Consider the following 18,717-nt stretch of genomic DNA (forward strand, 5'->3'; position numbering starts at 1 on the left):
GGGACCAACATTTACTTTAGTCACTCTTTTCCGTTTTATATATCTGTAAAAGCTTTTACTATCTGTTTTTATGTTTTGCGCAAGTTTACCTTCGTAATCTATCTTTCTTTTCTTTATTGCTTTTTTAGTCATTCTTTGCTGTTGTTTAAAATTTTCCCAATCTTCTAGTTTCCCACTAACCTTGGCCACCTTATACGCATTGGTCTTTGATTTGATACTCTCCTTTATTTCCTTGGTTATCCACGGCTGGTTATCCCTTCTCTTACCGGCCTTCTTTTTCACTGGAATATATTTTTGTTGCACACTATGAAAGAGCTCCTTAAAAGTCCTCCAATGTTCCTCAATTGTGCCACCGTTTAGTCTGTGCTTGCAGTCTACTTTAGCCAACTCTGCCCTCATCCCACTGTAGTCCCCTTTGTTTAAGCATAGTACGCTCGTTTGAGACACTACTTCCTCACCCTCAATCTGTATTACAAATTCAACCATACTGTGATCACTCATTCCGAGAGGATCTTTTACGAGGAGATCGCTTATTTTTCCTGTCTCATTACACAGGACCAGATCTAAGATAGCTTGCTCCCTTGTAGGTTCTGTAACATACTATTCTAAGAAACAATCCTGTATGCATTCTATGAATTCCTCCTCCAGGCTACCCCGTGCGATTTGAGTTGACAATCGATATGTAGGTTAAAATCCCCCATGACTACTGCCGTTCCTTTTTCACATGCCTCCGTTATTCCCTTGATTATTGCCCGCCCCACCGTGAAGTTATTATTTGAGGGCCTATAAATTACGCCCACCAGTGACTTTTTCCCCTTACTATCTCTAATCTCCCACAATGATTCAACATTTTGTTCATTCGAGCCAATATCATCTCTCACAACTGCCCTGATATCATCCTTTATTAACAGAGCTACCCCCACCTCCTTTCCCTTCTTGTCTATCTTTCCGAATCGTCAGATACCCCTGTATGTTTAATTCCCAGTGGAGCTGAGTCCATGATCAGATCAGCCATGATCGTATTGAATGGCGGAGCAGGCTCAAGGGGCCATATGGCCTAGTCCTGCTCCTATTTCTTATGTTCTTATGTTCTTAATCACATACCAATCCCCTCTTTGTTGCAGCAGCTCCAGCATTTGCTTGTCATGTAGATTTTAAATCTTTGTGAACTCACTTTAGTTTAAAAAGTACACTTCAATATAAATTACATCCAAATCCTTTCTGTGGAAAAATGGTTAAAAATCCCTTGCACAACAGGCATATTTATTTTAGTAAAAAAAATCAAGTTTCATTGACTCCCATTTTTGTGGTGATGTGAGGGTCATGAACACTGCGCAGCGTCAAAAGTTTATCTGGCTGGTGTCGCTTACACTAATAGATTCATTGATTTTAATGTTGAAATCCTAGATTACAGGTCTAACAAGCTAATAGGAACTTGGAAAGGTTACGAGTGCTGATCCAAATGGATCTTTATAAAAGTGTGTGATCCATTTGAACAATTCTGGGAGTTGCTCCCGAGGGGCTGAGAGAGGAACTTTAGCAACATACAGCCTGCCCAGATACATGATCAAAGGATAGTATTGGAGACAGACACTGGGTGTTGATTCGATCAAAGGATAGTATTAGAGACAGACACTGGGTGTTGATTCGATCAAAGGATAGTATTAGAGACAGACACTGGGTGTTGATTCGATCAAAGGATAGTATTAGAGACAGACACTGGGTGTTGATTCGATCAAAGGATAGTATTAGAGACAGACACTGGGTGTTGATTCGATCAAAGGATAGTATTGGAGACAGACACTGGGTGTTGATTCGATCAAAGGATAGTATTAGAGACAGACACTGGGTGTTGATTCGATCAAAGGATAGTATTAGAGACAGACACTGGGTGTTGATTCGATCAAAGGATAGTATTGGAGACAGACACTGGGTGTCAATTCCAATCGCAGGTTAGAATGATGAAAGCCAAAATGGCGATGGACCCATGCAAAAGTTTTCAGAATTCAGAATTTATGTCTGTTTGGTTCACTTGGGATATTTTAAAGTACTGGGGACAGAATTTTCTGGCAAAATAACAGTGGGTTAAACATGCCCGCTGTTATTGGTACTTAAGCGATCCTGCAGTTTGTGACGAAGAAGAGGTGCCTGTGAGTTACGAATCGCCACAAATTGCTGGACGGTTTCCACCACTCTGCCATTGGCCTTGCGAAACCGGCAGCTCGCCGACAATCTCCCTGCCAGTGTCAAGAAATTGCTGTATTTGTACATTAATTACCAATTAAACATCCCGCAGAAAGTTAGGGCTGGTACTTAATGATGTAAGGACCCTTTTAATAAGGAGATTTAGGTTCCTGCAATGCCTCTCCAACCTCTCCAGCCCAGAAAGGGAACAATTGAAACTGTGGACTCTCATTCCTGAAGGTAGTAAATTGTTCCTAGAGGTTTTTAAAATTATTTTATTAAGTGCCCTTGCTTTTCCTTTCTGTCTCTCTTTTACCACTTTAATCTTTCTCTCTCTCTCTTTCTCTTTCTGTACCTGAAATGACTTCAATTCACCCTTTTTCTGTTTGTCGTTCTGCTTTTTTCTCAATCCTTAAGTCTCATGCGTTAAGGAGAGACACTTGGTCCCACCGCTCACCAAGGTCCCAGACGCTCCGTTGTTCTTGTCACGCTCACATTTTTGGGCTGAAGGGTGATGGAAAAAGTCTAAAAATTGTGTATGCAGACTGTTGTATGCCATTTGTCTGCTCACTTCTCATTTATACTTCCAATCACAGGGAAAGGGGAAATGAATAAAATGCATGAACTGTATTTTTAATAATGAGCTGTATTTAGAATTGTTAATCCCAGCGTGCGTTAATTCAATTTTTTTTTTAAAGAATGGTAGACGATCTGCACAGACTTGTCAAGCAAGCAAAGCTGCAGAGTCCTTTCATTTTAGTGGGATCAGAGCTTGGAGCACTCAATGCAAGATTTTATGCCCACATTCACAACTGGTAAGATGATGGTGTTGAGCCTTTAGATTGGTTGTTAATGCTCCCTCCATTCTTAACTGACAAGGTTATTGTAGTATAAAGCAATGTCTCACTTTGATGTTAAAACTGAAACAATTGCCCAAAACAAGGCAGTAGGTTTCTCACTGACTTCTTAGCACGAAATATGAGAATAACCTGCATTTATAATAGTACTTTTAAAGCAGGGAAATATCCCAAAGCGTCTCACAGGAGCGTTATTAAACATAATTTGACACCGAGCCACAAAAGGAGATATTAGAACAGATGTGGTAGGTTTTAAGGAGCATCTTGAAGGAGGAGAGAAATGGAGTGAGGTTTTGGGAGGGAATTCCAGATCTTAGGGTCCAGGCAACTGAAGGCACGGAGTGATGAAAATCGGGGATGCACAAGCGTCCAGAATTGGACGAGCGTAGAGATGTCGGAGGGCTGGAGAAGGTTACAGAGATCGGGAGGGATGAGGCCATGGAGGGATTTGAAAATAAAGTTGAGAATTCTATAGTCGAAGCGTTGCTGAGGGGACTGGGAGCCAATGTACGTCAGCGAGCACAGGTGTGATGGATGAACAAACCTTGGTGCGAGTTAGGATGTGGACTACAGAGTTTTGGATGAGTTCAGGTTTACGGAGGGTGCAAGGTGGGAGGCTAGCCAGGGGAGCACTAGAATAGTTGAGTCTCGAGGTAACAAAGGCATGGGTGAGGGTTTCAACAGCGGATGAGCTGGGGCAAGGGCGGAGACGGGCGTAGTTATGTAGGTGGAGGAAGTTGCTGTCTGTGATGGGGAAGATATGGGGACTGGAAGTTCAGTTCAAGGCCAACTTGGATGCCAAGGTTGTGAACAGTCTGGATCAATCTCAGACAATGAATGGCTAGGGAACAGAGTTGGTGGCGGATGCCTAAGATAGTGACTTTCAAATTCCCAATTTTTCATTGGAGGAAATTTCTGCTCATCCAGAACTGGATGTCGGACAAGCAGCATGACAAATTAGAGGCAGTGGAGGGGTCGAGAGAAGTGGTGGTGAGGTAGAGCTGGATGGTGTCAGAGTACATGTGGAAACTGATGTTATGTTTTCAGATAATGTAGCAGAGAAGTAGGAAGGGGCCAAGGGAAGATCCTGAGGGGACTCCAGAGGTCACGATGCGGAGCGGGAAGAGAAGCCGTTGCAGGTGATTGTATGGCTACAATTAGATAGATGAGAATGGAACCAGGTGAGTGCAGTCCCACCCAGCTGGGCGACGGTGGAGAGGCGTTGGAGAAGGATAGAGTGATCGGCTGTGTCAGGCTGCAGACAAGTCCAGAAGGGTTAGGAAGGATAGCTCATATGGTCACAGTCACATAGGATGTCATTTGTTATTTTGATAAGTGCTGTTTCAGTGTTGTAGCAAAGACAGAAACCAGATTGGAGGATTCAGACACGAAGTTCCAGGAAAGATGGGCACGGTTTTGAAAAGCGACAACATGTTCAAGGACTTTGGAGAGGAAAGGGAGGTTGGAGATAGGGTGGTACTTAGCAAGGACAGAGGAGTCAAGGTGGGCTTTTGACAAAGGGGTGATGACGGCAGATTTGAAAGGGAGGGGAACAGTACCTGAAGAGAGAGAACCGTTAACAGTGTCAGCTAACGTGGGAGCCAAGAAATATAAATAAGATAATTAATAAATGGACAAATGCAGTTCTGGTGGTGAGGTGAGTAGATACTGGTTTTAATGTTCACAAATCAGCTCCAGGTTTCATAATTCTTTCCACCAAACTGTCATTAAGCATGCTATGGGCTCCATTTAATGCTGTTTCCCTATTTAGTCATTTGATTTCAAAACTCTATAGAGTTATCTGCCAATGATGTATTTTCCTGTACCATCCCACTATTCACACCCTATCTTGACTAATGTTTTTCTAACTCCTGGCATTACCATTTGAATTTGGGCCATCATCCCTTTTGTCTCGCTAATCTCTCCTGTCTTCCACTCGATCACAGACCTTCCCTTTTGTTTGTCCTTCCCCTCCCCCTTTCAGTGCTGGTTAAGAATCTGTTCTTTCCGAACACTCTCCAGTTCTGACAAGGGGAATCGACCTGAAATGTTAACTCTGTTTTTATCTCCATAAATGCTGCCTGACCCGCTGAGATTTCCAGCATTTCTGTTTTTATTCCAGTTTCCAGCATCTGCAGTGTTTTGCTTTTGTACAAGTGTGAGTTGTGTGACTTGCGGCTCTCTCGTGAGCAGAGAAAGCATATTGAGCAGAATGCCCGAAGTATGGCCCTTGTAATAATGTGGCCATAGACAGCATCATCGAGACAGGGAGAAAACTGACTGCTGAAAATCTGAAGTCAGAACAAAACCCTGGACGTTTATAGCAGCTTGGTCAGCATCTGAAAGAGAAGTTCGAGTTCTGCTGGAATCCTTCATCGGCACCCCAAATGGGCAGGATTAGAGACTAGGGACAGAAATTGCCCCTTTCTATAAGGCCATTGGCCACCTGAAAGTGGCGGCGGTATGCACGTGCTGACCCCTTACTGATTGGCGGGGACCCCTTCCCGAAATTGCCCCTCGGGAGAGGCCCGCCGTCGGTTGGTGGCTCCGACAACTTTTGCTGTTGGTACACACTCTATGGCTTTGAGGCACAGCCGACCTTAAAGGGGAGGTGGTGCTGCTGGTGACATCATGTTATTTTTTTTGTCGGCCGACTGCCAGGTCGGGTCGACACTTATGTCTGTGGGATCGGCTGCTCTTGGGAGCCAGGCTGCTGGCCTGGCCGAAACCCTCCCTGGTGGCCCAGTGTTTGCCACTAAATTGGCTGTAGATTTCGCAGCGGCCCTCTTCAACTAATGGGGAGGGATGTTGTGACGCGCTAGCGCCTTGCAGCATCGGTCACTCCGTCCCTTCACTTCGGCCCGTTAGTGACGGCCACTCCACCCCGCCCCACTTCCACCCTGATGATGAGGCCACTTCCACCCTGCTCAAAAAAATCCCAAAGTGCTGAATTTCAATGGTTTGGCTGCCCCATGCATTGGGACGGTCAGAACATATCAAAAACAGTAGGTGCACCTGGTTTCAGGCGGTGGGTAATTCTGGCCCCTAGTATTTTTCCAAGCAACTTTGGAAATGAGTGCAGAGGATTGCTGGTTGTATGCACACTCATACAAAGGGACTACCTCATTTAGTTAATCAAATATAGGTTGCCCTAGTGTCCACATGAGGGAACAAATCTGCAAGTGCCCCTTTTACGGAGACACAACTAACAGAACAATTTAATCAAGTCTAATTTGAACAATACCAAAAGAAAACATAATCTAAACCACAATGTTATTGTGTGTGCCTATCAGATGCTCCCTTCCCGTGGAAGACCCCAAGCGTATGTGGAAGACACCATGGCGCACCTATGAGTTTTTAAGCTGGTACTCACCGCTGGAACTCTTGATGCGAAGTCCTGCAGGAAATGGATCATAATGAGGTCGGGCCTTAGACTCAAAGCCAGGCTGACTGGCTGAAAGTGGGTCAGAAGGCCCGCCCACCGCTGTCAATCAATGTGATGACGCACAAGATGTGCTCATTTTTTTACTTTGTCCACTGGGTCACCAGGGAGAGTTTCAGCCAGGCCAGCAGCCTGGCACACAAGAGGGCGTACGGCAGCCTGGCCGGACCTGGGGCCAGTATTTTACCAGACGATCAGCAAGTTGGCCAGTAAAAATTCTAGCACTGCGGCCGAGGCAGTGGGCTCTCCCCTTTAAGTGCGGCCGCACTACCGTCCTGCACACACTCTGCAGAGGTGCACCGACAGAGAAACCTGTCGGGAGCAACATGCGGCGGGGGATCCACGGAGTGAGCGGAAAATCGCTGGGTAAGTATTCTTATTGTTTTTATTGATTTTATTGGCGGTGGTACCACTTGGGTGGTATGGAGTCCAGGCCGAAAAATCCCCCCGACCTGAATTTAGGTCGGGTCGGCATGTTGACCCCAAAAAGGCGGCCATTCGATTTTTAGGAATGGCCACCGCAAACGGGCACTAGCGGGTCTCTTTGAGACCCTGAATTTCCCCCCCATGTGTTCCCTCTCCAGGACCACCCGGGCACCGACAAGACTGCGGAAGAGAGGCAGGCAGCCAGAGCGATCACCCCCACAGGTCCCGTGAATGACCCAGGAGCAGACCCACAAAATGATCCTCTGACCCGCCCGCCATCCTCCGCATCAGTTGACCAAAGGTCACATGCTGGCTCACCTGCTGTGTGTTCCAGCATTGTCTATTTCTAAGCCTTCCGAATTCCTTTTCGTTTGCTTCATATGTCCCTGTTTAATATTCCATGTGCAGTGGTGTAAAAAATGTCACCTATCTGGCGTGATTCTGCAAAGATGTGGTAAATGGATGTCACAAATGCAGTGCTCACAGAATTTATCTGATTGCTTATTAAACTGTCCCATCTACCTTCGATGGAGACAGGTCAGTGGGGTTGTGCTGTACTTTGTGCTCTCACTGCTGAAATACATCCTGGAGAGGCAAGGCGACGTTCATTTTAACATCGTCTATCTCTATCTCACAGGGAGATTTCTGATCTCGTCCTCTTTGATCCAATCCCTGAGGAAGTGTTTTTGGAGGAAGTATGGCTGCAGTACTGGTAAGTAGTTACAACCAGGATTTTAATTCGATTGCCTTTATGAAATTAAATACCAGCAAAGCTGATGATTATTTTGCCGTACCTCTTAGTACTGAAATTTGAACGAGTTATTTAATTAAGGCTACAGGTACAGTGAAAATATGTAAGCTCCTCAGGGACTTGAGCACAAAAGAAAATCTCGGCTGACACTCCAGTGCAGTGCTGAGGGAGTGCTGCATTGTCGGAGGCGTCGTCTTTCGGATGAGATGTTAAACCGATGCCCTCTCAGGCGGATGTAAAAGATCCCATGGCACTATTTTGAAGAAGAGCAGGGGAGTTATCCCCGGTGTACTGGCCAATATTTATCCCCCAATCAACATAACAGAAAAAACAAATTATCTTGTCATTATCACACTGCTGTTTGTGGGAGCTTGCTGTGTGCAAATTCCCACATTATAACAGTGACACTCCAAAAGTACTTCATTGGCTGTAAAGCACTTTGAGACGTCCGGTGGTCATGAAAGGCTCTATATAAATGCACATTTTTTCTTTTCTTTTTTGCATCTATCCTGTGAACATGACCAAGCTATTATTTTAATAGGGTCATCACCAGACATGCTTCATGATAACTTTCACCCTCCTCTCCCATTCCCCAGGAGTCGGGTTGTGCTGGGCTGCAATTGCAGTGGTGCTGGTTGCCCCTAGTATCTCGCTCACGTGGCCATGTGTGAGCTGTTTAGGAGGTTGTTTAATCATGAAGCACTATAGCTGTGACCAATTATATTCTCATTGTTCATCCCCACACATGCAGTGGGAACCCTGGCTGATTCTTCTTGTTTCCACCAATCCAAGTCAGCGTACAGGGATCCTGACTACAACCCTGGCTGAGGTCAGCCTGCATTTAAGGAGCAAGAATCAAACCCGAGACCTCCAGTTGGTCAGTCAGCTTGTTGCTTTTGCACAATAACGTAGTAAAACGTCGCAAGGCGCTTCACAGCACCGTGATTAGACAGAAATTGACACCGAAACAAAGAAGGATATATTTGGACGCGTGACTAAAAGCTTGGATAAGGACCTAGGTTTTAAGGAGTGTCTTAAAGGAGAAGGGAGAGGCACAGAGGTTCAGAGAGGGAATTCTAGACCTTGGGCCTAGACGGCTGAAGTCATGGCCGGCGGTGGTAGGGTGAAAGTTGAGGACACACAAAGTTCTCGGATGGTTGTAGGGCTGGAAGAGGTTACAGAGCTAGGTAGAGTCGAGGCCATGGAAGGATTTGAACACGAGGATCAGAATTTCAAAATCGAGGCATTGACGGACCAGGAGCCAATGTAGGTCAGCGAGCACAGGGGGTGATGGGTGAACGTGACTTGGTACGAGTTAGAATAACTGCAGCAGAGTTTTGGACGAGCTTAAGTTTGTAGAAGATGGAAGGTGGGAGGCCAACCTGGAGTACATTGGAATAGTCGAGTCTGTAGTAACCAAATGTATGTATGAGAGTTACAGCAGCAGTTGTGCTGAGGCGGGGCGGAGACAGACAATGTCATGGTGGTGTCTCTGTGATGGAGAGGATATGGCATCATAAGCTCATAGAAACATAGAAAATAGGTGCAGGAGTAGGCCATTCGGCCCTTCGAGCCTGCAACACCATTCACTAAGATCATGGCTGATCATTCCCTCAGTACCCCTTTCCTGCTTTCTCTCCATACCCCTTGATCCCTTTAGCCGTAAGGGCCATATCTAACTCCTTCCTGAATAGATCCAATGAACTGGCATCAACAACTCTCTGCTGTAGGGAATTCCACAGGTTAACAACTCTCTGAGTGAAGAAGTTTCTCCTCATCTCAGTCCTAATTCGCCTACCCCTTATCCTAAGACTGTGTCCCCTGGTTCTGGATTTCCCCAACATCAGGAACATTCTTCCCGCATCTAACCTGTCCAGTCCCATCAGAATCTTGTAAGTTTCTATGAGATCCCCTCTCATCCTTCAAATCTCCAGTGAATACAGGCCCAGTCAATCCAATCTCTCCTCATATGTCAGTCCCACCATCCCGGGAATCAGTCTGGTGAACCTTCGCTGCACTTCCTCAGTCGCAAGAACGTCCTTCCTCAGATTGGGAGACCAAAATTGAACACAATATTCCAGGTGTGACCTCACCAAGGCCCTGTACAACTGCAGTAAGACCTCCCTGCTCCTATACTCAAATCCCCTAGCTATGAAGGCCAACATACCATTTGCCTTCTTCAGTGCCTGCTGTACCTGTATGCCAACTTTCAAAAAATGACTGATAAGCCATGACCCCCAAGTCTCGTTGCACCTCCCCTTTTCCTAATCTGCCGCCATTCAGATAATATTCTGCTTTTGTGTTTTTGCCCACAAAGTGGATAACCTCACATTTATCCACATTATACTGCATCTGCCATGCATTTGCCCACTCACCTAACCTGTCCAAATCACCCTGGAGCTTTTTAGCATCCTCCTCACAGCTCACACCGCCACCTAGTTTAGTGTCATCTGCAAACTTGGAGATATTACACTCAATTCCTTCATCCAAATCATTACTGTATATTGTAAATAGCTGGGGTCCCAGCACTGAGCCCTGCGTCACCCCACTAGTCACTGCCTGGCATTCTGAAAAGGACCCATTTATTCCGACTCTTTGCTTCCTGTCTGCCAACCAGTTCTCTATCCACGTCAGTACATTACCCCCAATACCACATGCTTTGATTTTGCACACCATCTCTTGTGTGGGACCTTGTCAAAAGCCTTTTGAAAGTTCAAATACGCCACATCTACTGGTTCTTCCTTGTCCACTCTACTCGTTACATCCTCAAAAAATTCCAGAAGATTTGTCAAGCAGGATTTCTCTTTCATAAATCCATGCTGACTTGGACAGAACCTGTCACTGCTTTCCAAATGTGCTGCTATTTCATCTTTAATAATTGATTCCAACATTTTCCTCACTACTGATGTCAGGCTAACCGGTCCATAATTACCCGTTTTCTCTCTCCCTCCTTTTTTAAACAATGGTGTTACATTAGCTACCCTCCAGTCGATAGGAATTGATCCAGAGTTGATAGACTGTTGGAAAATGATCACCAATGCATCCACTATTTCTATTGCCACTTCCTTAAGTACTCTGTGATGCAGACTATCAGGCCACGGGGATTTATTGGCCTTCAATCCCATCAATTTCCCTCACACAATTTCCCACTTTATAAGGATATCCTTCCATTCCTTCTTCTCACTAGACCCTTGGTCCCCTAGTATTTCCGGAAGGTTATTTGTGTCTTCCTTCGTGAAAACAGAACCAAAGTATTTGTTTAACTGGTCCGCCATTTCTTTGTTCCCCATTATAAATTCACCTGAATCTGACTGCAAGGGACCTACGTTTGTTTTCACTAATCTTTTTCTCTTCACATATTTATAAAAGCTTTTGCAGTCAGTTTTTATGTTCCCAGCAAGCTTCCCCTCATACTCTATTTTCCCCGTCCTAATTAAACCCTTTGTCCTCCTCTGCTGTATTAAAAAATTCTCCCAGTCCTCAGGTTTGCTGCTTTTTCTGGCCAATTTATATGCCTCTTCCTTGGATTTAACACGATCCTTAATTTCCCTTTTAGCCACGGTTCATAGGGTTAGACTTTCCCCTGATGTTCGCTGGCTATTGCCCAGCTATCGCCCAAATAGGCAGGCTATCACCCATTTTACCTAAAAAGTATAAAGTTGGGCCGAAAGATCACCGGCCCAACTTTTGGCACACAAGAATTTCACATCGTTGAGATGATCACCCACTACAACGTTCAGCACGCACATCGCCCACACATTGCTGGGCTGATCGCTCGCCGAGGAGATCACTGGAGAAAAGCTGCTCTTGACTGGCACTGTTCGGCAGGACTCTGCACTACGGACGCCATTTTGAACGTCGGAGGAAGTGAGAGGCTGCTTGAAGAAGGGGCTTATGAGAAGAATTAATTTGTGAGTTATTTTATGGGCGTTACTGACTCTTTGGCAATCATCTGCTCACATTTATTCTATTTATTGAGGACAAAATTTAAGGCATTTATAGCAATAGTGATGGGGTCTGTAACTTCTCTACCATTATTGGTGAATAATTACATGCTGCAGACTGAAGATGGGTATATTGAAGAGCATTATATCCCCAATCAAAGAGGTGGCAGACTGAGGCGGAGGAGGAGAGCTTACACCCAACGAACTTACAGGGAAAAGCAATCATACCTCAACTTGTCCGATACCACGTGCCTTAGGAGGCTGCGCTTCTGAAAGGAGGTCATTGCTGAGATATGCCAGCTAATTAAGGGAGATCTGCAGCCTACCAGCACCATCAGGACCGCACTGCCTGTTGAAGTAAAGATTACTGCGGCACTTTCCTTCTATGCATCGGGCTCCTTTCAGGCCTCAGCTGGTGATATTTCTGGTATCTCTCAGCACGCCACACATTGCTCCATTCGACAGGTGACTAAAGCCCTTTATGCACGCAGGATGGACTTGATCAGTTTCCCTATGACCAGGGAGGCACAGACCCAGGAAGGTTTTGGGTTTCTCGAGAATAGAAAACTTCCCCAAGGTGCAGGAAGCAATAGACTGTACGCACATCACCCTGAGAGCACCTTTACAGGATGCGAAGGTGTTTCGTAACCGAAAGGGGTTCCATTCCCTGAATGTGCAGCTTGTTGTTGACCACAACCAAATAATCAAGGCAGTAAATGCTAATTTTCCAGGCAGCATCCATAATGCGCACATCCTGCGTGAGAGCACTGCCTCTGACCTGTTTAGCAGTCAGGCACAAGGTCACGGTTGGATGCTGGGGGATAAAGGATATGGCCTTGCCAGCTGGCTCATGACTCCCCTGCGGAATCGCAAACAGAAGCTGAGAAGTGCTACAATGAAAGCCACATAACTACATGCAATATCATCAAAAAGACAATTGGAGTGCTGAAGCAGCGCTTCAGATGCCTGGATCATTCTGGAGGCAGCCTACAATACCACCCTGACCAGGTCGATGAGTTTATTGTGGCATGCTGCATGTTGCATAACCTAGCTGCAAGGAGAGGACAACAATTGCCAGATGGGGTTGCCGGTCCACCTCAGGATAGAGTGGAGGCGGAAGAAGCAGACGAGGAGGAGGAGGATGACGAGGACCTCGGGGAGGACAATCAGTCTGGCGATGAACCCATGCCCCCGCAAGACTGGAAAAGCCCCATGGGAGTTACGCGGCTGCAAAACTCTTGCGTCAGCAGCTCATAAATGAACGTTTTGCATGAACTTACATTGGTTACAGTTACAGTTAGGGAAATACAACAGTTGCATTACGTTACAACTTTGCCTAGCCTGGCCATTGATTTCCAACAATTGTTACCTTACGTTATTAGAAGACACTGAAAAAAATTGTAAAATTCAATAAAATATTTTAGTAATTTAACAATTTTACTTTTTTTCAACTGTAACACCCCCCCACCCACCCCAACTCCATCCCCAACAATCACCCAACAATAAATTTATAAAACAGCAACAACAATAAAACACCCCCCCCCCCCCTCGCTACCTGCTTCCCTCCAGATCCTGTACCCGCCACCATGTCTTAGCACCCGGTTTAATCCCCGAGTAACAGCACCAGGACGACTTGCAGTAGGTGACCTCAAGACTTCCTGCTGTAGCGGGAGGGGGCGGGGATAGGGGGAGTGACGGTGGCGGATCCTCTCGGGATGGTGGTGGAGAAGACGTTTCTAACGAAGTCCTTCTTCCTGACTCGCATCTGTGCTGGCAATTGGTGGGACGGCACCTTGGAGTGCAGTGCCGTCTCCTGACAGTATCACATGCCGCAAGGCATGGATGGCGGCAGTCTGTTCACGCATTTCCCTGATCATCAGCTGCATATCCTCCGATATGAACAAACATCCTGGCAATGTTCCTCGACAACCCACCAAATGCCTGGAGGAGGTCGCGACTTATCGCGATGCTCTCCATGCACAGTCTGTACATGACCTCGCTGACTCAGCCTCCGTGGGGTCGGCGTGGGCACTGTACACCTTGGAGTCACCTGCTGCAAGCCGCTTGGTCCCACTACTTCTGTCGAAGACGACGAAGAAGTGGCCGCAGGTACAACATTTTCGGAAATGCAAGGGGCATCCTCCTCCGTTTCCATAACTTCCTCCTCTAGCTCGGTGGTCTTCTCCTCCTCCTCCTCCTCACCACCCATGGTGATGACCACCTGCAATGGGGCAGGAACAGGTATGGCCTCCCTTTGTGCCTCTGGAGCTGGGTGACCTGCAAAACACAATTGAGCTTAGTGAAACAGAAGGGTACACATGATTATTGCGCTATGCTGGCATACGTAGGAGGAGCAGCACTACTGCAATAAATGTGACCGAGCGACGTTGCATATTAATGCATCATCTGGTAGTACATATGGTAGAACATCTATGTGGGATTCACTGCCCCAGAGAGTAGTGGAGGCTGGATCAGTGACTATATTTGAGTCAGAGATAGAATGATAAGAGAGTGAAGGTTTAGGGGGAGCGGACAGGGAAGTGGAGCTGAGCCCTACATCAGATCAGCCATGATCTTATCAAATGGCGGAGCAGGCTCGAGGGGCCAGATGGCCTGCTGCTGCTCCTATTTCTTATGTTCTTATGTTGTTAACCTGAGAGTAGCACAGAGACTGCATGCATAACATGACATCATTTGTATATTATAATAAAATGACGTTACATTACTTTGAATTAACACTGCTTTACACATTACTCAAGTGACGCAAGAGAGGGTTCTGCAACACCAAGGGTGGTGGCCGAACGACTGTGGGTCCCCACAAGTGCTGCTGCATGCTCATCTAGGTCCGTGAGCAGCTGCAAATGAGCAGGGCCTCCTCCGGTACGCATTTCCTCTGTTCAGTTGTTCGGTATCTTCCTCTGCAAAAGTGACAAGAGCATGGCATGAGTTAAGGTACTATCATGGAAAGACAACAGGTTCCAACGGTATATGCTCATACGGTTTGTATCCAAAATAACATCCATGTTCGGATAAAATATTTCAGAGATCGTGTTTAGGATCTAATGCCTGACACAAAACATTTCGACTACAATCACCATGAGGGCCCCCGGGGGTGGGGGGGCAGGGGGGAATCAGGACCGCTGGTGAGCTCGGCAATGACAGGAGCTAATGTCCAAAAATATCCCAGGGCAGAGACTGAGCCAGGGCAGCTCTCCCCAGTCCAGGCTGGCTCACTGTGTATGTGACAGCAGTCGGAGAGACTGACACAGTCTGGGTAAAGGTCACCGGATCCCTCATTGCTCAATCGTGCCCCATCCACCAATGTAATCCAAAAGGAGACAGTGCCAAATTTAGATTAAAAAGACTTAAGGGCTCAGGTTCTGAGCTCTGCCCAGATTTTAGCAGGGATTATATGCAAGAATAACCAGCTTAATTTCAATCCAGGAGATTTATATATTATGTGGATCATTACAATATGCAATATATTTAATACTTACTCTTGCCGAAGCAACCAGGCTCTGAGTCTCAATGTGAGGAGCATTCGTAATAAGGTGGATGAATTAACTGCGCAGATAGCTGTTAACGGATATGATGTAATTGGGCTTACGGAGACATGGCTCCAGAGTGACCAAGGCTGGGAACTCAACATCCAGGGGTATTCAATATTCAGGAAGGATAGACAGAAAGGAAAAGGAGATGGGGGGTAGCATTACTGGTTAGAAAGGAGATTAATGCAATAGTAAGGAAGGACATTAGCTTAGATGATGTGGAATCTATATGGGTAGAGCTGCGAAATACCAAAGGGCAGAAAACATTAGTGGGAGTTGTGTACAGACCACCAAACCGTAGTAGTGAGATTGGGGATGGCATCAAACAGGAAATTAGGGATGTGTGTAATAAATGTACAGCAGTTATGGGTGACTTTAATCCACATATAGATTGGGCTAACCAAACTGGTAGCAATACAGTGGCGGAGGATTTCCTGGAGTGTCTAAGGTATGGTTTTCTAGATCAATATGTCGAGGAACCAACTAGAGAGCAGGCCATCCAAGGCTGGGTCTTGTGTAATGAGAGAGGATTAATTAGCAATCTTGTCATGCGAGGCCACTCGGGGAAGAGTGACCATAATATGGTAGAATTTTTCATTAAGATGGAGAGTGACACAGTTAATTCAGAGACTAGGATCCTGAACTTAAAGAAAGGTAACTTCGATGGTATGAGACGTGAATTGGCTAGAATAGACTGGCGAATGATGCTTATAGGGTTAACGGTAGCTAGGCAATGGCAGGCATTTAAAGATCACATGGATGAACTACAACAATTGTCCATCCCTGTCTGGTGCAAAAATAAAACGGGGAAGGTGGCTCAACCGTGGCTAACAAGGGAAATTAGGGATAGTGTTAAATCCAAGGAAGAGGCATATAAATTGGTCAGAAAAAGCAGCAAAAGCAGAAAAACCTGAGAACTGGGAGAAATTTAGAATTCAACAGAGGAGGCGTAAGGGTTTAATTAGGAGGGGGAAAATAGAGTATGAGAATAAGCTTGCAGGGAACATCAAAACTGACTGCAAAAGCTTCTATAGATATGTGAAGAGAAAAAGATTAGTGAAAACAAACATAGGTCCCCTGCAGTCAGAATCAGGTGAATTTATTATAGGGAACAAAGAAATGGCAGACCAATTGAACAAATACTTCGGTTCTGTCTTCAGGAAGGAAGACACAAATAACCTTCTGGAAATACTAGAGGACCGAGGGTCTAGTGAGAAGGAGGAACTGAAGAAAATCCTTATTGTCAGGAAATTGTGCTCGTGAAATTATAGCCTGACATCAGTAGTGGGGAAAATGTTGGAATCAATTATTAAAGATGTAATAGCAGCGCATTTAGAAAACAGTGACAGGATCGGTCAAAGTCAGCATGGATTTATGAAAGGGAAATCATGCTTGATAAATTTTCCAGAATTTTTTGAGGATGTAACTAGTAGAGTGGATAAGGGAGAACCAGTGGATGTGGTGTATTTGGACTTTCAAAAGGCTTTTGACAAGGTCCCACACAAGAGATTAGTGTGCAAAATTAAGGCACATGGGATTGGGGGTAATGTATTGACGTGGATAGAGAACTGGTTGGCAGACAGGAAGCAGAGAGTCGGGATAAACGGGTCCTTTTCAGAATGGCAGGCTGTGACTAGTGGGGTGCCGCAGGGCTCAGTGCTGGGGCCCCAGCTATTTACGATATACATTAATGATTTAGATGAAGGAATTGAGTGTAATATCTCCAAGTTTGCAGATGACGCTAAGTAGTGTGAGCTGTGAGGAGGATGCTAAGAAGCTGGAGGGTGACTTGGACAGGTTAGGTGAGTGGGCACAAACATGGCAGATGCAGTATAAGTGTGAGGTTATCCACTTTGGTGGCAAAAACAGGAAGGCAGATTATTACCTGAATGGTGACAGATTAGTAAAAGGGGAGGTGCAACGAGACCTGGGTGTCATGGTACAGCAGTCATTGAAAGTTGGCATGCAGGTACAGCAGGCGGTGAAGAAGGCAAATGGCATGTTGGACTTCATAGCGAGAAGATTTGAGTACAGGAGCAGGGAGGACTTGCTACAGTTGTACAGAGCCTTGGTGAGACCACACCTTGAGTATTGTGTGCAGGTTTGGTCTCCTAAACTGAGGAAGGACATTCTTGCTATTGAGGAGTGCTGCGAAGGTTCACCAAACTGATTCCCGGGATGGCAGGACTGACATATGAAGAAAGAATGGATCAACTAGCCTTGTATTCACTGGAATTTAGAAGAATGAGAGGGGATCTCACAAAAGCATATAAAATTCTGACGGGAGTGGACAGGTTAGATGCAGGAAGAATGTTTCCGATGTTGGGGAAGTCCAGAACCAGGGCTCACAATCTAAGGATATGGGGTAAGCCATATAGGACCAAGATGAGGAGAAACTTTTTCACCCAGAGAATCGTGAATCTGTGGAATTCTCTACCACAGAAAGTTGTTGAATCTAGTTCGTTTGTTATATTCAAAAGGGAGTTAGATGTGGCCCTTATGGCTAAAGGGATCAGGGGGTATGGAGAGAAGGCAGGAGTGGGGTACTGAAGTTGCATGATCAATCATGATCATATTGAATGGTGGCGCAGGCTCGAAGGGCCGAATGGCCTACTCCTGCACCTATTTTCTATGTTTCTATGTTCCAGCGCTTGCGGCACTGGTCCGACCCCCTCGCCTCATTGGACGCTGCCAAGACCACATCGGCGATCTTGCTCCACAGTTTGCGGTAGGCCCGGGGTGGAGGTTTCCCACGCCCACCCCGGGTTAGTTGGCCCCTACCAGCTATGGACCTCACTAACGAGGGCCTCTTTCACTTCATCGGAGAAAGGCTTTGCCCCCCTCCTGCTCTCCACTTCCTGCCCACTGTCAGACTTGTGGCCGGACATAATTTCATAACAAATTGCTTTTAACTTTTCTCTCTAAACTCTCCCTCTCTCTCTCTCTCTCTCTCTCTCTCTCGCTCTCTCCCCTCTCCAATGCCTTTCTCTCTCTCTCTTATCTCTCTCTCTCCTTACCTTCTGCGCATGCCTGGATGACCCCTGACCTCCTGAATCGCGGGAAAACTTATTTGCAAAAAAAAACGCATGCGCAGAAAGGCCGTTGCTAGGGAAGCCTTGCCTTCCACATCGCTAAGGCCCGTTCCACATCGCTAAGGCCCGTTTCACATCGCTGAACTATTGCTGGGCTATTGCCCCAAAAGAAAGCCGAAAGTTGCGATCTGAAAAATGGCCGATCTTCCAGCGATCCTGAGAGCTGAAATATGACTAAGGCTGGAACATCGCCCATTTTTTGGGTCTTAGCAATCTAAGTGGAAAGTCCAGCCCGTAGAAATTTACCACACGGAAGGAGGCTATTTCGGCTCATCGTGTCCATGCCGGCCGACAAAGAGCTATCCAGCCAAATTCCACTTTCCAGCTCTTGGTACGTAGCCCTGTAGGTTACAGCACTTCAGATGCACATCCAAGTACTTTTTAAATGTGGTGAGGGTTTCTGCCTCTAGCACCCTTTCAGGCAGTGAGTTCCAGACCCCCACCACCCTCTTGGTGAAGACTTTTCCCCTCAA

The 18,717-nt window shown here is 46.1% G+C and overlaps 1 protein-coding gene across 1 annotated transcript in view; it reads left to right on the top strand.

The window, feature by feature from the left end:
* Positions 1-18,717, top strand: part of LOC139248267 (uncharacterized) — a 151,527-nt gene that overhangs the window by 12,702 nt on the left and 120,108 nt on the right. The window contains exons 2-3 of the mRNA XM_070872075.1: positions 2,883-2,999; positions 7,547-7,621. Coding sequence (XP_070728176.1) covers positions 2,883-2,999; positions 7,547-7,621 — 192 coding nt within the window. The remainder of the gene's footprint in view (positions 1-2,882; positions 3,000-7,546; positions 7,622-18,717) is intronic.

Source organism: Pristiophorus japonicus, chromosome 1 (genome assembly GCF_044704955.1).
Source record: "Pristiophorus japonicus isolate sPriJap1 chromosome 1, sPriJap1.hap1, whole genome shotgun sequence".
Taxonomy (NCBI): domain Eukaryota; kingdom Metazoa; phylum Chordata; class Chondrichthyes; family Pristiophoridae; genus Pristiophorus; species Pristiophorus japonicus.